Source organism: Ipomoea nil, unplaced genomic scaffold, assembly GCF_001879475.1.
Source record: "Ipomoea nil cultivar Tokyo-kokei standard unplaced genomic scaffold, Asagao_1.1 scaffold3104, whole genome shotgun sequence".
Taxonomy (NCBI): Eukaryota; Viridiplantae; Streptophyta; class Magnoliopsida; order Solanales; family Convolvulaceae; genus Ipomoea; species Ipomoea nil.
In genome coordinates this window covers 2,562,490-2,586,403 of record NW_017619532.1, presented here as the reverse complement: position 1 = coordinate 2,586,403, position 23,914 = coordinate 2,562,490, and the positions used below count along the sequence as shown (strand labels likewise).

Genomic DNA, 23,914 nt, shown 5'->3' with positions numbered 1-23,914 from the left:
CACGTCACAAGAAAGAGAACACACAACCACGGCTACACAAGTCCTCGTCACATCACCCGCCACGAGTTGATATGTCTTCCTTATGCCCTGTTCCAACCTTATGGCTACCCCCAACCTTGTATCTTCTTTCCAACCATTACCTCCAGGACCCCCTGTACTTCTTAGTCAAACCTTTTCCCTCCTGGGACCGTCGTCCCCCACCAACAAAACCACCAATTCATAGTACACGAGGTACCGCACACGCACATGGCACACATGCCCGGATAACACCTATTATCCCCCAAAAACGTGAACCTTACACAAAGGCCACAGCTCCATAATCACGCCACGGCCACCACGAGGACCGCTGCAATACCTTGGTGACTAGTGTCCCATACCACTAATCGTGCAATCCAGGTAAAGCCACACACGCACCACAACTCCACAAGAGTCAAACAACGGATCACAATGAAGGTATGAAACATACTCAATCAAGGAACGGGTCACAGCCCAACAACATCAACGATGAATAACACAAGTTATCATCAACCAAACGGAAGGTACAAACCACACACACGCTAGCATTAAGACAATAAACTAGCATGCTTAACAATGGAGAAACTCAAGATAGTTCCGAGGAACACACAAGACACCTCTCGGTACAACGAAACACAATGTTGAACACTTAGCACGATTCAAGACACCAAAGTCCTACATGGATACCTACCATATAGTTCTAGACATACGAAACATCAAGAAGACACTCAAATAGTTCCACAAAAGAACATCGGGAAGTCAAAAGACCAAATACCGAGTCAAACGAATCACGGGGAACAAATCCCATCACAACACCAACCATGTACCCGCGGGTGGACTCACGGGTAGTGCCCCACCCATGGTTCCGCCCGCGGGAACATCATCCCACAAGGTCATGTACCCGCGGGTAGGCCAACGGGTGGTGCCCTGCCCGCCGTTCCGCCCGCGGGTACACACTTGTACCACAACAAATCCCTTCGGGGATTTTCTTATCCAAACACAAATTCAAGTCTAAAACATGCCAAATCTCACCCAACACAACAAAATGACTTGAATCATGGAAAATGCCAAGCAATGGCACCAAGGAACCCTAAACACAAGCTCTAGATATGCAATATCACAAGACAAATGCATAAACCCTCACATTTCATAGCAAAGCACAAGTAGAATCCAAGAAATCACATATAGGTAAGCAAAATAGGTTTTAGTAGAGCATGGGTTACCTCTTGTAGACCAAAAGACTTCACTTTACACCTCAACAAGCTCCTTACAAGGCTTACTATCCAAACCCACTTCAAGATCAAACCAAAAGATCATAAAGATACTACTTTTAAGAAAAAAGACAACTAAGATGGAACCAAAAACACAAGATGGACTTAGATCTTACCCTCCTAGATGCCCAAATAGGTGAAAGGTTGAATCTTGGAAGCAAATCTTGGAATCTTGACAAGGCTCTCAACTTGGCTTGGACTCTTGGAGAATAAGCTACACTTCTTTTCTAGAGAGAAGGTAGAGCTAATTTCTAGGAATTGTAAGGAATGAAATGAAGAAGTCTTCTAGGTTAGGTTACAATACTAACTCTTGGTGAAAAGTCAAGAACACCCTTACTAACTTTTAGAAAGTATAAGGAACAAGGGAACTCCCCTCAAAGCTCAAGGTACAACACAACTTTAAGGTTGACTAGTCAAATACTAGTCCTTGAGTATTAAAAAATCAGGATTTTAGGAATTAATTCCTCAAATAAAATAGGATTAATTACTCAATTAATACATGGATTGAATGTGGATTTTTGGGGTGTCACATCATGTAAGTGTATACATGATTTAGAAGCATGTAATGAGCATTTTGACATTTCACATGAGTCATATTTCAAAGATGCATAAAGGGCCAACGTAAGTCCAAGAATACTTCCAAAAATCATAAGCATGTGGTATAACATTCTTTGATGCATTGAGAAGTAATAGAATTGTTGCATGCATGAGATTAATGCATGAGAGATATATTTATCTATTATCACTATCGGTGAGGTTTTGGAGGATACCGTTTGGACTATGTTCCTCTCGGGAGATATTTATGGACATTGCGGTCCCAGTATATGTAACGCGGCGTATTCCCACGTTACGAGGTTGGAAACTTCCCGCCGGACTTGGAATCCTGGTTAGGGGGTGTGCACACTAATAGTTCGATACCTGATTCCACAGAGTTTGAACCACGCGATTGGTTCCGTAGACGGTAGGAGATATTGGGTCGGAATTATGCCGTTCCCGATGGGATAATTCACACTTCTGTGAAACCCTAAGCCGTCTATGAGTATAAGAGAAAGAAAGAGAGTCAACAAAGACTCAAGAAAGAGAGTCAACAAAGACTCAAGTATGAGAGTCAATATAGACTCGATAGAAAGAAAGAGAGTCAAGAGAGACTCGAGAAAGTAACCAAGAAACCACCACAGAAAGTACTCTATTTTATATATGAGTGTATGATTATATTATTGCACTAGATTGCATATAAATATGAGTATATCGTTGTACTAGACTGCATATGAATATGAGTATATTGTTGCACTAGAATGCATATGAATATGAGTATATTGTTGCACTAGATGGTATACGAGTATGATTATGTGGTTGCACGAGATTGCGTAAGAGTGAGTATATTGTTGCACTAGATTGCATATGAAGATGATTATATTATTGCACTAGATTGCATATGAATATGAGTGTATTGATGCACGAGACTGCATAAGACTATGATTATATAGTTGCACGAGATTGCATAAGAGTATGATTATATGGTTGCACTAGGTTGCCTATGAGTATGAATATATTGTTGCACAAGAATGCATAAGAAGCATGATCATAATGATATACATGATTGTATATGATCAATAGAGCATTGTAAAAGATTGTTTAATGAGAAGTTTAATTTGAGATATTCTTTGAGCATGATTATAGTGTTGTAGTAGAAGTTCCATTATCAAGTTATGTGATAAGAATGTGAAAGCATGTAAATACCTGTGGTATAGTCCTTTAACATAATCCTATCTGTAAGCATGAATTACTTGATAAGCTATTTGAGAAGTCTATATGTTGATGAATATACGTGATCAGTCTTATACATATATAAGCATGTCAGCTGATATTATAGGGTGCAAGCATTTAGAAAGTATATGACAATCTAAAATGTTTCGAGATTAGCTTATTGTTATAAAGATATCAAATTTTTTCAAATTATATGTTAGAATGCTTTACAGGGTTGAGTGTGGTTATACTTAGCTTCGTGCTAACGGGTGTTTTCCTATTTGTCTATGTGTTGCTTGTAAAACCCCTTTCAGGTGGGCCCAGTAGTGAGAAGAGATCGAGTTAGATTAGTCTCTTATTTTGAGATGTCTAAACTCTAGTTTTATTTATGATCACATTATGGATTTAGACTTATGACTTGTGTTGGAGGATTGATGTAGACTGTTTTGGGGTGACGTTTTCCCCCTTATCTTTCTAGTATTTATTTCTAGTACTCAGACGTAATCTTCTTTGTAGTTTTACCCCTTTAGCCTATGCAATCACCAAGAGTGGTGGTTGTGGCGGTGACACTCCCACTACTTATTATCTAGATTCCGCTTCTTAGTTTATGTTAGTGACTGTTTAGAGATGTACTTAAGAGTTTGAAAAGTAGGGTGTTATAAATTGGTATCAAAGCGGTACGAATCGCGGGAAACTTAGGAAGTTTGACCCTTAAGATTGAGTATAGAAACTCTAAGTAAAAGTCCTAGGAAGTACAAGTTAAGGAAAGACCTTTAAGTTGAAGTCTTAAGAAAGACAAGATGAGAAGAGAACATTAAGTGGAAATCCTATGAAGGATAAGATTAGGGAAAGAGCCCTAAGTTATGAAAACCGAAATGAGAAGGACTCTGAGTCCAATGACCAAGTAAGAGAATCAGAGTTAAGAGAAACTCTAAGCATCAGTTAGGAACGCGAAGAGGTCTTGAATTCCCTTGTGTTTGCTTATATGTTCGTGCCTTATCAATGTGTTTAAAGTGTTTGTTTCTATCTTTTGAAAGTGAAACACAGAAGTTTTTCAATGAGAAGCTAAAGTGAAAGTTAAAAGTTGAGATTGTGAGGGTTAAAGTTTGAAAGTGAAATTTTTGTAAAAGTACTAATGTGAAAGTATACGAGTTTATATTTATGCCTTGTTTATATGATTTACCAATGTGCTTGTTATGCCTTTGATATCTACTTTGAGTAAAGTAGAGAAGTAAAGAGAGTAGTTGAAAGAGAAAAACCAAGAGTTTGAAAGTTTAAGCTTAGAAGAGAAGTTGTGCTTGCTAAGTTGTTAAAATAGAAGAGATGCCTTTGCTTGCGTTGTGCTTTGGTATTGTGAGCTTTGCCTTAGAGATAAGAAAGCTAGAGACAGTTAACTCTTAAGAGCTCTAACTTTGTTCCCTCTCCTTCACGTTAAAGGTGGTGAAATGCCACCGAGACGGCCCTATGGGGATAAGTCACCTTTTGGTAGCAAGTACACCCTTGGCTTGTCAATTCAAGGGGGGTTAAGAAGAGAAAGAACCGGTCGGGACGAAGGAAAGAAATCGCCAAGAGTCAATGCAACCAGCCACTCTATGAGGTGACTGTAGAAGAAGGGGCACAAGGAAGAGTGCTCACCACCCGTTTGGATCCCGCTGTACTAGTGGAGCTAGTCACAGGGACGTTTCTAGTAAATCACGTACCTACAGTGGTGCTCTTCGATTCCGGAGCTACCAATTCTTTCATATCCTCAGCAATGGTGGATGAGTTTGTATGGCAGCCTACCAGTCAGAGGAAGATGAACGTTCGGCTAGCCTCGAGTAGATTGATTGATTGCAAAGACATCCTGGAAGGTTTGCCCGTGGAGATATCGGGGGTAACCTTTCCCGAGGACTTCATCAAGATAAAACTGGAGGGTATGGATGCAATTTTAGGAATGGACTGGCTAGACAAATACAAAGACAAGATCTTATGTGAGGAACGGAAGGTAACAATGAGAGGACCAAAAGGAAAGTACGTATCTTACAAATGTAATCCGGAGCCACCATGCATGCGAGTGGTATCCATGGCTAAGAAGAGAAAGTACATGAGTAAAGGGCATGAGGTTTATTTATGTACTCTCCAGGACTTAGATGCAAAAGATGAGGTGTAACACCCCGAAATTTTGAAACTTTTAAGACTTATAAAATAAAGGTAAATTCTCATTAAATCCCAAAACATAATATAATAGAGTACGGGGTGCTATGCCACACCTGAGCTAGAGAACTCAGGTGCACAGGCTAACTAACTAATATCCTCAATAATGTAAATACATGAGCATGACACGCAGGCCGAAAGGGAAACTATCTACTCTACGCTCCAAATTTCTAGCGCGCTCTAGTGTCTACTTCTCTGTGCCTGAAAGCCAAATATATATGTTCAGCGAGAGATGCTGGTAACCCACTCCAACGCGTTGAAATATAATATAGGTATATATATAGATATAGATATAGGAAAACCATTTTGAAGCAGGAAGATATATGCTTAGGAGACTCTAGCTTTAAAACCGGGAATACTCTCAGCAAATAGGGACAAGCACATTAATCAATGATAAACGGTTAAGTAGAGATAACATCATAAGGAATACGCATCTAAGGTCACAGATCACTTTTCAATTCAAACACATCATCATTCAATCATCATTTATATCACATAATCATCGATGGCGCCACGGGACCAATCGCATGCCCCGAACATGAGGGTTAATTCCTATAGCATTAACACGGCCCCGCAGCACCCTACCTTAGTACCGCAGTACGAGGGGAGTTGATCACAACCAACCCTTGGAGAACCGCTGACGAACTCAACGTCGGACCACGATCCGACACACCGCTGACGCGCCCAGTCGGTGAACCGTGATCCCCTTTACAAGGGGGACTTACGACCCTACACACCGTTGGTGCGCACAATCGGCGGGCCGTAGCGGATCAAGCCCGACACACCGCTGAGCTAAACTCAGTCGGTGGGCAAAGATCCTCGGAGACTACGGTCCTGCATACCGATGTCCCACCACTCGGTGGATCGCAGCCAGTCGTAGCCCTACACACCGCCTGATTACTCAGGTCGGTGGACTACAACCTTCCTCGGCTTGTTGGCCCCATACCGCCTGGCGCATCCCGGTCGGTGGGTCATATCACCGAGGCCCATGTGGACCTTCAGTCCTATACATCATCTTTATATACCTGACCGGTCTCTACCAGCCTGGTTAACAGTTGGGATGGTTCTCAACCCATTCAACTACCCGTATAGTGGATCTTAGTCCTATATAATATTTATATACCTGACCGGTCTCTACCAGTCTGGTTAACAGCCGGTATGGTTCTCAGCCCAACCGATTGCCCCTATAGCCCAATTGATCTCAACCAAGTCGGGGTAACATGCACACATAACACACAGCAAGCACATGCAACCCACATTAACACATTGGGAAGGGGGAGAAAACGTATAACAAAACCTATGCGTGATCCTTCACATACTAAGAATATTCCTAAGGGGTTCATACTTCTTTCACCTAGGTCAACGGGATACCAATTCAACTAGCATGCAATATATAAGACTCATACGACCTACGAACGGTACCCGAAAATCAAACTAGACATAGGCACGATGGACGGAGTCCGTTGGGACACCACGGGGGTCAGGGGAACATCAAACGGGGAAGCCGAAATCCCCAATTGGGGTGCAAACCAGCGGGTAGCCGGTGGGTGAGGGATCACACGCCGGCTGCCCGCCGGCGGTAGCAAAACCGGGCAGCGGGTGCCCGGCGGGCAGCTGCCCGCTGCCGGCGTTGCCCAAGAAGGCCGCGGGTAGGTGGCAGGTCCCCTACCCCCACCTACCCCCCACTGACTCTTTTCATCAAAAACGCCCCGGGAACCTTTGTGGAACCCGAAACCATGCTTAGACACTTTCAAACGCAATTGATAACACACGTAGACAATTAACGGATCAAAATCAGGAAACAAACGGCACATAACCTATCATGTTTTTCTAAACATAATAAACACCCAATCATGCGAATTCCCACCCAATATACCAAGAATAATTCCATACGATACAACCTAGGGTTCTAATCAATTTTAAATCAACAAGGTCACGATTCATCTTCTAATATCAAGATTCGGTAAGAATATTATATAAACATCAGGAACATCCTACAATCATCATATAATCATCAAGAATGTCATATAATCACCAAGAACACCATAATTATCAGGAACCTTTCATCATCAAGATCACCCATGGAATTATCCCATCAATCATCAATAATAACACAAATCATCAATACACAATAATATGGGGAAATCCTAAGAGGGGAATCATAGCTATGAAAATAGGTTTTGTTGAGACATGGGTTACCTCTTAGCCTTAATTAATTTCCTTGGCTATGAAGGGTCTTTCTTTAAGATTTCTCCTTTCTTGATTTCTACTACGGGAGTTCTTGGAACTTTCTTGTGTGGTGAGGGATTATTTGTGGTGTGTGTTCTAGGTGCCTTCTATGTCCCTATTTATATAATTAAGAGTCCTAATTATGGTCTAAGTGGCATGGGTTTACTAATTCTATTCCTTATAGAACTAAGGGGTTGGCTTTAGGGATAAGGGTCCATGGACCATGGTGGACCATATTAATTAATTAAAGAGAATCCTAACCATAATCTGAATAGTAAAGGTATACTTTCTTTATTCCTAATAGGCTTATGACTCTAGTTTAGGCAAGGGTTCATGATCCGTGGTGGACCACGTTTAATTAATTAAAGAGATTTCTAATCAAATTAAATCCTTTTTAATTATTATTAATGGAATTAATTAAATAATTAATTCGGGAGTAAGGGCAGTACCACGGGGTGTTACACTCTCCCCCCCCCCGCCCCCCCCCCCCCTTACAAGAAGCTTCGTCCCCGAAGCTTAGAAATCATTTTGGGGTGAAGAGCCCGAATTAGTATAGTAGTTCATAAGGAAAGTATTATATGGGAAATATATACACATACACATATAAATTCACTGGGTTTGAGCCTAACTAAAATGCATCAAATAACAAGGTCATGAATATGCAACATACAATATGTAAGTTTTACGGGTGACTAATACATAACATAGGAGTCTTACACATGGCATGTTCTTTAATTAATTATTTTATAATGATTTAACATATAGGATCGCAAGTTGGGCTGATCATGTAATTATTTATGTACCTAAATGAGAGGAAAATATTATGCGGTGCAGATTCGGATAGTCACATAATTATTATAAAGTATATATGCACATATATCAACACAGGCGAACCTCACTTACGAATGGATGCAGGTGTTTAATTATGTAGTTTAGCATGTTGTGATCCTAGATGCCATATATGTCGGACCTATGCCTAATCTTTGTGATTTAGCAGTTATACCAAATATTCACAGTTACGAAATAACAAGCCTAACATGTATGATAATTAGCTATTTATGTTATATGCGAAACCTGCAAGTTGGCATGCCTATATGTGTTCAATCGTAATTATGCTAAATATGCAATTTCTTAAGTCTATAGGCATAGAGTGTGAAGGCATGTGGGCCTATTTCAAGTCTTAAATAATCGCTAGTCCCATGGAATCACAAAGCACATATATGTATTATTCTACATGTTAGTCTAGTGCATGATTTAACAATTAAATTTATGTGCTTAATATCATTGCATAACCAAACTTTTGTCATATAAATTCAGGAGGGTCGTAAATCATATAACAATATTATTCAAATAGCGAAATTTAGATTCTGAGGAAAAGATTGTAAGTAGTTAGGAGGAAGGCTCTTGCTTTTTATGGGGTAAATAAATTCTGGGGAGACAATAGCCAATAGTAACAAATGGTGCCTCCACAGGTTGACATCCGATCCAACCTAGTAGTAAGCAATCCGCCAAAAGCAACCAAAATATTCCTTGGTGAATCGGGCGAAAACTTGAACGGACTAAGACCCAGAGGATATCCTCCAGTGGGCATTCGGGCTCCTCCCTCCCTTCACGGTCGCAGTAGTCTTCTTAGCCATAGGGTTTCCTTGCTCGCGGCTCAGCCAAAAAAGGTAAGCGCCTAGCGCGAGCCTTATTTATTAGTTTAGTAAAGTCAAGCTTTGGCAAGAGAGGCTGGCTTCCAGCGAATATGATGCACCTTCTTAGTCGACTGAAGGTCATTGTAATACACATCGCGTGCTCGAATAAGTGGAGCGGGTTTCGTCTTATTTTCCGGAAAGCCAGCCATACTATTCCACTTTAGCTAATGATGAAAGAGAATCTTTGCTGTGGCGGGGCGGCTTTTTTCTTTCACAATAAGACCTGGACGATTATCCCTACCTTCGGTAGCTTACGAGTTTACGTCCATCCCTGGTCGGGTACAGTTTCCTAGGATCTTTATTTTGTACATCATGGGTAACGGTGGGTGATCACATAACAAGTATTGACGCTTATATGCAGATTGCTTGTAATCAATAACATTGTATATATGTATAGTGGGACGCCTTATAACATACTGTTTTTGTCTAACGTGCTTTGTATATATACATGAATGCGTGTAAGTGTGTATTTTAGATAAACATGTGAGCTATGTGATTTGACATGTAATGCACAATGTAAATTTCAACCTATAGTTTGGACCATGCAATTTGCATACAAATATTTTAGAAATTACGAGTAAGATAGCCTAGGTTCACAAGTACTAGAGGTTCTATCTTGAGAATTTAATCGCACAAGCACTTAGGAAAATTAGTTTTATCTTGGTGGTAATTAGATTTTAGGTAGCATAAATCTTACCTCTAGAAGCCCGGGATACCTAAATAACTTTAGAGTTGAAGACCCTTGGTTGCTAATTCCTAAATCAATTGATGACCTGATGATGAGACTAAAGTTTTTAATTATTTAGGGAAGGTAGGAGTGTTAACAGGGCGGTCATGCGAGGGGGAAAAGTAGAATTAGAGCTACCCCAGGATATGTGTATCTATATGTATATATATAATAGTGATGCAATTTGTACGGAATGATATTTCAGGGTTAGGATATGCTAAGGGCAAGCTTATAGGTGTGCGTAAGATTATTGTAGCTAGGGTGCATGTGTATGGTTTGGGGGCTAGGGATTTGTTGTATATAATGTAACAATTTATGTGAATACGTATGAATAGGGGAGGATGTTCTATAGGCTCACAAGTTTATACACATATATATAGATTTAAGCGTATAGGGACGTACCGTACATGACGCAACCATTTTTTTAGATTAGGCAAGGTGATTTAGGATTAGGGTGCAATAAAAATGAAAATAATGATAATAATAATAATAATAATAATAATAATAATAATAATAATAATAATAATAATAATAATAATAATAATAATAATAGTAATAATAATAATAATAATAATAATAATAATAATAATAATAATAATAATAATAATAACAATTTGGTGTAAGTGTAGCATATGAATGTAATTGGGGTTTACTACATATTTTGGATATATATATATATATATATATATATATATATATATATATATATATATATATATATATATATATATATATATATATATATATATATATATATATATATGATAGGAGTTTTAGGGAATATATCTAGAATAGTAGTGATGTACCTATTTATGTATAAATGTTTGTTTAGGGGGGTCCTTATCTTAGTGGTAAAGGGTCCTAAACAAGGTATGGGAAGCTCGTGGTCTATTATGCAACATGGACCAAGGTCTAGAGGGATAGTTTTAAGATAGTTTGGGGGCGCAATATATTTTTCCAAGGATAATTTCTAGATGATCACTTGTTTTAGGTTTCTACCGGTCTCACTCAGATTGAATTTCGGGTCGAAACTTAATACACAATGTATCAGAGGGTTTAGATTTCTAGAACTAGGATCAGTCCCTATAGTTTCTATGTGACATATAAACAAATCAATTAGGAAGATAATTCGATTTTCATGTTCAAGCATTAGATTGTTATTTATACGTTTAAACACATAGGAAGTATCAAGGGAGAGTGTAACACCCCGTGTTACGGCCTTCAATCCTGGATTAATTATTTAATTAATCCCGTTAATAATAATTAAATATGATTTAATTCGGTTAGGTTTCCCTTTAATTAATTAATAAGGCCCACCATGAACCGTGGGCCCTTGCCTAAATTAGAGCCTTAAGCCTATTAGGAATAAAGAAAGTAAACCTTTTACTACTCAGATTCTGATTAGGAATCCTAGACCTAGTTATCTATTAGGAATAAAAGAAGTATGTCTTTTACTATTCAGATTATGATTATAATTCTCTTTAATTAATTAATATGGTCCACTATGGACCATGGAACCCAATCCTTAGTCCCAAAAGGAATAGAATTAGCAAGCCTATAATATTAGTTCCTAATTAAGACTCCTAAATATATAAATAGGGGACTTAAGAGGCACCTAGAACCCCCCATCACAATAAACGACTCACCATCCCAAAAGAGCTCCAAGAATTCCCTTAGAAGAAATCAAGAAAGCAAGAAAGCTTAAAGAAAGACCCTTCATAGCCAAGGAATTAATTAAGGCTAAGAGGTAACCCATGTCTCAACAAAACCTATTTTCATAGCTATGATTCCCCCTTAGGGTTTCCCCCATATTATTGTGTATTGGCGAGATATGATGATTATTATTGATGTTTGATGTGATGATCCCATGAGGGATCTTGATGATCTTGATATTGGAGATTCTTGATGATTATGGAATTCTTGATGATTATATAGAGTTCTTGATGATTATGTGTTGTTCTTGATAATTGTGTGATGCTCTTGATGTTTATGTGTTGTTCTTACCGAATCTTGCAATTAGAAGACGAACCGTATACTTGCTGATATAAAAGTGATTAGAACCCTAGGTTGTATCATATGATCTTATTCTTGGATTATCGGGTGGGGAAATCGCATGTTTGGGTGTTGATTGTATTTAGAAAAGCATGATAGGTTATGTGCCGTCCGTTTCTTGTATTTGATTCGTTAATTGTCTACGTGTTGTCGTTAATTGCGTTGTAAAGTGTCTAAGCATGGTTTCGAGTTCCACAACGGTTCCCGGGGCGTAAAGTGATGAAAAGAGTCAGTGGGAGGTAGGTGGGGGGTAGGGGACCCGCCACCTACCCACGGCCGAGTAACACCGCCCGGCAGCGGGTGGCCGGCGGGCGGGCAGCTGCCCGCCGGCGACCCGCTGCCCGGAACAGTATTATCCGGCGGGCAGCCAGCGGGTGGCCCCCCCACCCACCGGCTACCCGCTGGAAATTATCCCACCTCGGGATCCCGGTTTCCCCGTTTGATGTTCCCCCGTTCCCCGTGGTGTCCCAACGGACTCCGTTTATCGTGTCTATGTCTAGTTGGATATTTCGGGTGCCGTTCATAGGTTTACGAGTCTATTATATTGCATGCTAGTTGAATTGGTATCCCGTTGACCTAGGTGGAAGAAGTATGAACCCCTTAGGACTATTCTTAGTATGTGATGGATCACGCATAGGTTTTGTTATACGCTTCCTCCCCCTTCCCAATGTGTAATGTGGGTTGCATGTGCTTGCTATGTGTTATGTGTGTGTGTTACCCCAATTCGGTTGCGATCGGATTGGTTATCCTGAGCTGCGGTTCAGAAGCTGGTTGCGGTCAGATTGATACTCTTGGGCTGCGGTCCACCGTTTGGTTGCGATCAAACGTTTCTATACGAGCTGCGGTTCGTCCTTTTTCCTGGCTGCGGTCAGATGACATTCTCTTGGGATGCGGTCCACTGTTTGGTTGCGATCAAACACTATGATGAGCTGCGGTTCATCGGTCGGTTGCGATCGACCCCTCCGTGTTGCGATACGGGGCAGGGTGCTGCGGGGCCGTGTCAGAGCTATATGCGCTGACCCTCATGTATGGGCATGCGATTGGTCCTGTGGCGCCAACAAAGTGTGTTATGTGTTGTGACATGGACGAGTTGTGATTACGAGTGTCTTGGGGGATGTGACTATGGGATTTATATTGGGAATTGTTCATGTTGGGTTATGATCATTGTTTATGCTTTGCTTTATCTGCCTTATACGTTGAGAACTGCATATGCTCGTTATAACTGTTGTTTGTGCCTGGCCTTATCTGTCGAGTCATTCCCGGTTTTAAAAGCTAGAGTTCGTAGGATATATCTTCATGCTCAAAATGGTTTTCGTATATCTATATATATCTCTATATGTATTGTATTTCAACGCGTTGGAGTGGGTTACCAGCATCTCTCGCTGAACAGATATATTTGGCTTTCAGGCACAGAAGAATAAGTCACTGGAGCGCGCTAGAACTTGGAACGTAGAAGTAGATAGTTTCCCTTTTCGGCCTGCGTGCCACGCTTATGCCTTTACATTATTGAGGATATTAGTTAGTTAGCCTGTGCACCTGAGTTCTCTAGCTCAGGTGTGGCATAGCACCCCATTCTCTTGTATTATGTTTTGGGATTTAATGGGATTTCACCTTTATTTTATAAGTTTTAAATGTCTTGAAAATCTGGGGTGTTACAGTGACACACAAAGGCACAATGGGTCAATAAAAATGAGAAGTCAAGAAAACATACCGGACCAGTGGGCGCGAGGTGGGCGGTTGACCGCCTGTCAAGTCCCCACTGGAATGTGGCAGTGGGCACGTGGTGGGTGGTCAACCTCCTGCCAAGGCCCCACTGGAACGTGACTGTGAAGGAGGAATCACTTCGGAAAAAACCCCGAGAATGCACAATTATAAGTTTCAAGGAATTCCCCATACTTATGTGAACAACGAAAGGGGTATGGAAAACTCAAGGGATCACTTTATTATAATACTAATGAGGAATATGGGAGACTTCAACTAGATATCATAAGGATCCTACGCCTCATTCTTCCCCTTCTTAATTAAAGCTATGTTCCCCAGAATTTCCCTCCGTGCAACCCATGTAAGTACTTATCGGGTTATTAGTGAGTTAACTATATTGGTCGATTATGATTAGGACAAGTGAGCTCTTATAGGCCGAATAAAATTACAAAAAAATACTTTATCAAGTAATAGATATTCAAATAACGCATGTTTGATCAAATAGTTAAGCAATAGTATGCAGTTCCTAACTTGGTCTAAAAATCAATTAGGAACATATGCTTATGCAAATGAACAAGTATGGTAATCAAAGAGTGATAAGTAACAAAGTAGGTAAAAGCATGTAAGGACATCACAAATTTCTAGGGTAAGTATGTGGAATGAAGAGTTAATGTGTTGTACCCTTACCTTGATGTGATAAGCGAAGGGGAAAATTCTTTAAATTAGTGAGGGATAAAGTGAGGGGAGTTTATGTGATGATAGGTAGGCTCACAATCTCACTGCGCGTCCTAAGATTCCTAAATCCTATGTTTCTAAATACCTAGAGTTCAAGCCTAATGTCCTAAAGTCTGGTCTTACGAGTCTTATCCTAGGGTCAAACTTAGGCTCTGATACCAACTGTAACACCCCGAAATTTTGAAACTTTTAAGACTTATAAAATAAAGGTAAATTCTCATTAAATCCCAAAACATAATATAATAGAGTACGGGGTGCTATGCCACACCTGAGCTAGAGAACTCAGGTGCACAGGCTAACTAACTAATATCCTCAATAATGTAAATACATGAGCATGGCACGCAGGCCGAAAGGGAAACTATCTACTCTACGCTCCAAATTTCTAGCGCGCTCTAGTGTCTACTTCTCTGTGCCTGAAAGCCAAATATATCTGTTCAGCGAGAGATGCTGGTAACCCACTCCAACGCGTTGAAATATAATATAGATATATATATAGATATAGATATAGGAAAACCATTTTGAAGCAGGAAGATATATGCTTAGGAGACTCTAGCTTTAAAACCGGGAATACTCTCAGCAAATAGGGACAAGCACATTAATCAATGATAAACGGTTAAGTAGAGATAACATCATAAGGAATACGCATTTAAGGTCACAGATCACTTTTCAATTCAAACACATCATCATTCAATCATCATTTATATCACATAATCATCGATGGCGCCACGGGACCAATCGCATGCCCCGAACATGAGGGTTAATGCCTATAGCATTAACACGGCCCCGCAGCACCCTACCTCAGTACCGCAGTACGAGGGGAGTTGATCACAACCAACCCTTGGAGAACCGCTGACGAACTCAACGTCGGACCACGATCCGACACACTGCTGACGCGCCCAGTCGGTGGACCGTGATCCCCTTTACAAGGGGGGACTTACGACCCTACACACCGTTGGTGCGCACAATCGGCGGGCCGTAGCGGATCAAGCCCGACACACCGCTGAGCTAAACTCAGTCGGTGGGCAAAGATCCTCGGAGACTACGGTCCTGCATACCGATGTCCCACCACTCGGTGGATCGCAGCCAGTCGTAGCCCTACACACCGCCTGATTACTCAGGTCGGTGGACTACAACCTTCCTCGGCTTGTTGGCCCCATACCGCCTGGCGCATCCCGGTCGGTGGGTCATATCACCGAGGCCCATGTGGACCTTCAGTCCTATACATCATCTTTATATACCTGACCGGTCTCTACCAGCCTGGTTAACAGTTGGGATGGTTCTCAACCCATTCAACTGCCCGTATAGTGGATCTTAGTCCTATATAATATTTATATACCTGACCGGTCTCTATCAGCCTGGTTAACAGCCGATATGGTTCTCAGCCCACCCGACTACCCGTATAGCCCGATTGATCTCAACCAAGTCGGGGTAACATGCACACATAACACACAGCAAGCACATGCAACCCACATTAACACATTGGGAAGGGGGAGAAAACGTATAACAAAACCTATGCGTGATCCTTCACATACTAAGAATATTCCTAAGGGGTTCATACTTCTTTCATCTAGGTCAACGGGATACCAATTCAACTAGCATGCAATATATAAGACTCATACGACCTACGAACGGTACCCGAAAATCAAACTAGACATAGGCACGATGGACGGAGTCCGTTGGGACACCACGGGGGTCGGGGGAACGTCAAACGGGGAAGCCGAAATCCCCAATTGGGGTGCAAACCAGCGGGTAGCCGGTGGGTGAGGGATCACACGCCGGCTGCCCGCCGGCGGTAGCAAAACCGGGCAGCGGGTGCCCGGCGGGCAGCTGCCCGCTGCCGGCGTTGCCCAAGAAGGCCGCAGGTAGGTGGCGGGTCCCCTACCCCCACCTACCCCCCACTGACTCTTTTCATCAAAAACGCCCCGGGAACCTTTGTGGAACCCGAAACCATGCTTAGACACTTTCAAACGCAATTGATAACACACGTAGACAATTAACGGATCAAAATCAGGAAACAAACGGCACATAACCTATCATGTTTTTCTAAACATAATAAACACCCAATCATGCGAATTCCCACCCAATATACCAAGAATAATTCCATACGATACAACCTAGGGTTCTAATCAATTTTAAATCAACAAGGTCACGATTCATCTTCTAATATCAAGATTCGGTAAGAATATTATATAAACATCAGGAACATCCTACAATCATCATATAATCATCAAGAATGTCATATAATCACCAAGAACACCATAATTATCAGGAACCTTTCATCATCAAGATCACCCATGGAATTATCCCATCAATCATCAATAATAACACAAATCATCAATACACAATAATATGGGGAAATCCTAAGAGGGGAATCATAGCTATGAAAATAGGTTTTGTTGAGACATGGGTTACCTCTTAGCCTTAATTAATTTCCTTGGCTATGAAGGGTCTTTCTTTAAGATTTCTCCTTTCTTGATTTCTACTACGGGAGTTCTTGGAACTTTCTTGTGTGGTGAGGGATTATTTGTGGTGTGTGTTCTAGGTGCCTTCTATGTCCCTATTTATATAATTAAGAGTCCTAATTATGGTCTAAGTGGCATGGGTTTACTAATTCTATTCCTTATAGAACTAAGGGGTTGGCTTTAGGGATAAGGGTCCATGGACCATGGTGGACCATATTAATTAATTAAAGAGAATCCTAACCATAATCTGAATAGTAAAGGTATACTTTCTTTATTCCTAATAGGCTTATGACTCTAGTTTAGGCAAGGGTCCATGATCCGTGGTGGACCACGTTTAATTAATTAAAGGGATTTCTAATCAAATTAAATCCTTTTTAATTATTATTAATGGAATTAATTAAATAATTAATTCGGGATTAAGGGCCGTAACACGGGGTGTTACATGAGGGCTTAGAAAAGATTGTTGTAGTGAGGGAATTCCCAGATGTTTTTCCCGATGAAATCCCTAGATTACCTCCAGTAAGAGAAGTGGAGATCTCAGTTGACCTACAGTCAGGCACCGCACCCATATCCAAGGTACCTTACCGTATGGAACCCGCAGAAATGGCGGAGCTCAAGGGTCAGCTACAAGAACTACTAGAGAAGGGTTACATCAGACCCAGTGTATCGCCTTGGAGAGATCCCGTTCTATTCGTGAAAAAGAAAGATGGGAGTATGCGATTATGTATAGACTACCGAGAATTAAACCAGGTCACTGTAAAGAATAGATATCCGTTGCCGTGGATTGATGATTTATTTGTTCAGTTGAAGGGAGCGGGATTTTTCTCCAAGATAGACTTACGATCTGGGTACCATCAGTTGAGAGTGGCGGACAAGGATATACAGAATACGGTTTTTCGTATGAGATACGGACACTATGAGTTCACTGTAATGCCGTTTGGACTGACCAATGCGCCAGAAATCTTCATGGAATTGATGAATAGGGTATTCCGACCGTACTTGGACGAGTTTGTGGTAGTCTTCATCGATGACATCTTGATTTACTCAAAAGGGATAGACGATCATGAGAGGCATTTGAGGATAGTACTACAGATATTGCGGGACCAGCAATTGTATGCTAAGTTATCTAAGTGTGAATTTTGGAGGGACCGTGTAGCTTTCTTGGGACATATTGTCACCAAAGCTGGAGTAATAGTAGATCCATCCAAGATTAAGGCCGTAACGGAGTGGCCGGTACCCAAGTCTGTCACGGAAGTGCGTAGTTTCTTGGGTCTAGCAGGTTACTATAGAAGATTTGTGCAGGACTTCTCAATTTTAGCTACACCTCTCACTAGTCTCACTAAGAAAGCAGCCAAGTATCAGTAGACCGAGGAGTGTGAGATGGCATTTCAGGAACTTAAGCGGAGATTAACCTCGGCACCGGTTTTAACTTTACCATCAGGAGAAGAAGGATTTGAGGTGTTCAGCGACGCCTCACATAAAGGACTGGGTTGCGTCTTGATGCAAAATGGGAAGGTGATAGCTTATGCGTCATGGCAGTTGAAGACACATGAGGTTAACTACCCTACGCGTGACTTGGAACTAGCTGCGGTGGTTTTCGCCCTAAAAATTTGGAGGCACTACTTATATGAGGTAAGATGCAAGATCTACACTGATCATAAAAGCTTAAAGTATATCTTCACCCAGAAAGAGCTGAACATGAGACAGCGACGATGGCTAGAGTTGATCAAGGACTACGATTTAGAGATCCAGTATCATGAAGGAAAAGCCAATGTAGTAGCCGATGCTTTGAGTAGGAAGTCTAGTCACTCCTTGGGAGGTATTTGTGTTGTGCCAGATGAGTTATGTAGAGAGTTTCAGCGGTTAAATTTGGAAATAAGAAATAGTGGCGAAGATAAACAAGAGATGGCGTTGTGTACTTTGAGGGTCACACCGAGCATCTTCGATGAAATAAAGGAAAATCAACATGGAGATGTCAAGTTAGAAAGAATTAAGGCCAAGATGGTCGATGGGAAATGCGGGCCTTTTGAAATATATCCAGACGGGAGTATTAGACACGAGGGACGTTGGTGCATACCTATGAAATGCGGAGAGATTAAGAAGCAAATCATGGAAGAGGGGCATTGTACACCCTACTCAGTACACCCCGGTGGAGACAAGCTGTACGGAGATCTTAAGAAGCATTTCTGGTGGCCAAAGATGAAGAGAGAGATAGCCGAGTTTGTGCAACGATGTTTAAATTGTCAAAAGGTTAAAGCTGAACGGAACAGGCCTAAAGGTTTAGTGCAATCTCTTGATATACCAGAAAAGAAGTGGGACTCAATTTCCATGGACTTCGTGGGAGGATTACCTTTGACAAAGACCAGGAAGGATAAGATTTGGGTCATTGTTGACCGGCTGACGAAAACAGCTCGATTTATACCTATGAAGGAGACATGGACAATGGAACAGCTGTCCAGGGCGTACATTGAGAAAGTGGTTAAATACCATGGGATACCTCGAGACATAGTATCCAACAGGGATTCCCGTTTTTTATCCCAGTTTTGGAAGACCTTGCAAGCCACTTTGGGTACTAAACTTAAGTTGAGTACGGCTTTCCATCCCGAGACCGACGGACAGACTGAGAGGACTATACAGACCCTGGAGGACATGCTTAGAGCCTGCATGATAGATTTTCATGGTTCATGGGACAAGCACTTGGACTTAATCGAATTCTCCTATAACAACAGTTATCACTCAAGCATCAAAATGGCACCATATGAAGCTTTATATGGGCAAAAGTGTAGAAGTCCCTTATGTTGGGAAGACGCAGTCAAATGAGTGGTGCTTGGGCCTCAATACCTACAAGAAGCTGGAGAGAAAGTCAAGATGATACGGGAAAGATTAAAAGCCGCCCAAGATAGACAGAAGTCGTACGCCGATCCAGGGAGAAGGCCAGCTGAGTTCCAAGTGGGCGATAAGGTGTTACTAAAGGTGTCTCCCACTAAAGGGGTAATGAGATTTGGAAGAAAAGGAAAGCTAAGCCCTCGATTCATAGGGCCATACGACATAGTAGAGAGGGTTGGGATGGTAGCTTATCACTTAGCCCTACCCATGGAGTTAGAAAAGGTACATGATGTGTTTCGTGTCTCACAGCTAAAGAAGTATATCCCGGACATATCCCATGTGATCCAACCTGAAGAAGTGGAGCTTGATGAGTCCCTCACGTACGAGGAAAAATCAACCAAGATCCTCGATCACAAGACCAGAGATACGAGAAGAAAGAAAGTAAAACTAGTCAAAGTCTTGTGGTCTAACCAGTTGTCTGAGGAGGCCACTTGGGAGACTGAGGAGGAAATGAGGAGCCATTATCCAGCCCTCTTCAATCAAGGTAACTAGTTAAGCTCTTAAGTTCAGTTATAGATTAGCTGGTGCAGTTGTTAGATTCTAGATGAGATAGATAAGAACTTAGAGATTCCTAAATCTTTCCCAAGCCTTCCAGCAGAAAATTCTAACCTTTCGGTTATATTACCTTTTCTCTTCGAGAACTTGATCCACCCGTTTCTTCTAAGTTTCGGTACGAAACTTATTTTAAGGGGGGATAGAGTGTAACAACCCAAAATTTCATTTCATAAATCCAGTATTAAGAAATTTCAAAGTAGATTTTTCACCCCATTAAAAAAATTTTGCGATCAATCGGTGTTTGAATAAAATAATTTTGTTCCATTTTAAAATTCATTCGACACCGAAGAAGTGAATTTCATTCGAAAATTCCAAAGTTTTCGGGTACTTCGCGTACCAAGATTTAAATCGATAATTTTAACCGAGTGAGACCGGAAGAATTCAAAAGGGAATTTTGAACAAGTGTTCATCCATATAGCTTTTGGAAAAATTCACTTTCCACTCCAAAGTAATAAAGAAATATCATTTCTAGCCTATGGTTCATGATACATGGTGGACTACAAGACATCCAAAAATCCCTTATAAAATCATCTTTTAGCTTGGGGAAATTACCCCTTTGCCCTCAACCAATCATTGTGAATCATCCTATGGTTTTGAACCCTATATAAACCCTTCATTACATCTCATTTTCCTGATTTCACTCTTTGCCTCTTCCTCACATCTTTGTCTGCCAACATCAAAGGAGAGAAACATCAACCTAGTAAGCTTGCTCATCCTTCATTCTAGCATCTTTTCTCTTCTAGTTTCTTTAGTCTTTAAGGTTCTAGGCTAAGGATAGAAGGTGTGTTGGGAAGTGTGGGTGGTGAAGGAGGCTCAAGCTAGGCCAAGAGGAAGAAGAGATCCAAGCAAGAAGACTAGACTACAAGAGGTATAACCCCATGGATTCCTCTTTAGATTTGGCTATGTGAAGCCTAATTTTGAGTAGAAATGAGTAGAAACTATGAATTTTTTATGTGTTTATGCTTGGAAGTGATCTAGTATGTGTTTGTGAGTTGTTGAGATTGTTTTGGAAATGTTTGGATGAGTTTTTGCAGGTAAAATTCCATCTGGTGCACAACATAGTGTGCACCAGATCAGAGTGGCGGCCCTAGCGGCTAGAGCCATGCCACCACGGGACTAGGGCACGGCCCTAGAAGAGGATCGTAGGCTAGTCTCGGCACATCAATAGGGCTCCAGGGGCGAACTATGGAGAGTCCCGCCCCAGGTCCCTGAGTATTGTTCTGATGAGAGTTTTGTGCAGTGGCCGGGCCCTTGTGGCTCAGCTACGTGTCGTTTCGGAACGAGTCTTACGGGCCCTTGTGGCTCAGCTCTTCGGGCTCGTCTCGACGCACGTTTTGGTTTTGATTTCTTGGAATTTGGATTAAAAACAAGTATGTTAAGAAGGATTTTGTGAAGAAATGTTACACAATGCATATTTTGCAAAGTTCTCCGTGTTTGAGAAATTATTGATTGTTGTGATCAAATAATGTGTTATTGAGTATATAAGCATGATCCTTTTAAAATATGATTTATTATGAAAGCATGATTAAATGGTATTATTTGATCAATGAGAATAGAAACATACTTGTTGAGTAAAATGTATAGAAATTGCTATTTTGCAAACCGAGCATGTTGATATATTTTTGAATACTTCATGTTAGTGTATACATGATTTAGAAGCATGTAATGAGCATTTTGACATTACACATGAGTCATATTTCAAAGATGCATAAAGGGCCAACGTGAGTCCAAGAATACTTCCAAAAACCATGAGTATGTGGTATAACATTCTTTGATGCATTGAGAAGTAATAGAATTGTTGCATGCATGAGATTAATGCATGAGAGATATATTTATGTATTATCACTATCGGTGAGGTTTTGGAGGATACCGTTTGGACTATTTTCCTCTCGGGAGATATTTATGGACATTGCGGTCCCAGTATATGTAACGCGGCGTATTCCCACGTTACGAGGTTGGAAACTTCCCGCCGGACTTGGAATCCTGGTTAGGGGGTGTGCACACTAATAGTTCGATACCTGATTCCACAGAGTTTGAACCACGAGATTGGTTCCGTAGACGGTAGGAGATATTGGGTCGGAATTATGCCGTTCCCGATGGGGTAATTCACACTTCTGTGAAACCCTAAGCCGTCTATGAGTATAAGAGAAAGAAAGAGAGTCGACAGAAACTCAAGAAAGAGAGTCAACAAAGACTCAAGTATGAGAGTCAATATAGACTCGATAGAAAGAAAGAGTGTCAAGAAAGACTCGAGAAAGTAACCAAGAAATCTCCACAGAAAGTACTCTATTTTATATATGAGTGTATGATTATATTATTGCACTAGATTGCATATAAATATGAGTATATCGTTGTACTAGACTGCATATGAATATGAGTATATTGTTGCACTAGAATGCATATGAATATGAGTATATTGTTGCACTAGATTGCATATGAAGATGATTATATTATTGCACTAGATTGCATATGAATATGAGTATATTGATGCACGAGACTGCATAAGAGTCTGATTATATAGTTGCACGAGATTGCATAAGAGTATGATTATATGGTTGCACTAGGTTGCCTATGAGTATGAATATATTGTTGCACTACAATGCATAAGAAGCATGGTCATAATGATATACATGGTTGTATATGAATAGAGCATTGTAAAAGATTGTTTAATGAAAAGTTTAACTTGAGATATTCTTTGAGCATGATTATCGTGTTGTAGTAGAAGTTCCATTATCAAGTTATGTGATAAGAATGTGAAAGCATGTAAATACCTGTGGTATAGTCCTTTAACATAATCCTATCTGTAAGCATGAATTACTTGATAAGCTATTTGAGAAGTCTATACGTTGATGAATATACGTGATCAGTCTTATACATATATAAGCATGCCAGCTGATATTATTGGGTGCAAGTATTTAGAAAGTATATCATATTCTAAAGATGTTTCGAGATTAGCTTATTGTTATAAAGATATCAAATGTTTTCAAAGTATATGTTAGAATGCTTTACAGGGTTGAGTGTGGTTATACTTAGCTTCGTGCTAACGGGTGTTTTCCTGTTTGTCTATGTGTTGCTTGTAAAACCCCTTTCAGGTGGGCCCAGCAGTGAGAAGAGTTCGAGTTAGATTAGTCTCTTAGTTTGAGATGTCTAAACTCTAGTTTTATTTATGATCACATTATGGATTTAGACTTATGACTTGTGTTGGAGGATTGATGTAGACTGTTTTGGGGTGACGTTTTCCCCCTTATCTTTCCAGTATTTATTTCTAGTACTCAGACTTAATCTTATTTGTAGTTTTACCCCTTTAGCCTGTGCAATCACCAAGAGTGGTGGTTGTGGCGGTGACACTCCCACTACTTATCATCTAGATTCCGTTGCTTAGTTTATGTTAATGACTGTTTAGAGATGTAATTAAGAGTTAGAAAAGTGGGGTGTTACAACAAGGGAAAATGAAATTGAAGTAACAATTTCATGAACTTAAACCCAACAAATATACTCAAACTAACACTAGAAACATGTACAATTAGGCTCACATCAAACTCCCCCACACTTAAACATTTGCTTTCCTCAAGCAAAACCTTAGAATAAATCACAAGTCAAGCATACAAATGACTCATCCTCTTTCTTGCATAACCAAACATACCG

The 23,914-nt window shown here is 40.7% G+C and overlaps 1 protein-coding gene across 1 annotated transcript; it reads left to right on the top strand.

The window, feature by feature from the left end:
- Positions 1-19,696: 19,696 nt before the first annotated feature.
- LOC109166678 lies at positions 19,697-20,206 on the top strand. Its single transcript, XM_019315566.1, has one exon. The coding sequence runs from the start codon at positions 19,697-19,699 to the stop codon at positions 20,204-20,206; it is 510 nt and encodes a 169-aa protein (XP_019171111.1).
- The last annotated feature ends 3,708 nt before the right edge of the window (positions 20,207-23,914 follow it).

Coding starts and splice junctions, on each gene's coding strand:
- LOC109166678 (XM_019315566.1), top strand. CDS start 19,697: ATGATACGGGAAAGATTAAAAGCCGCCCAAGATAGACAGAAGTCGTAC.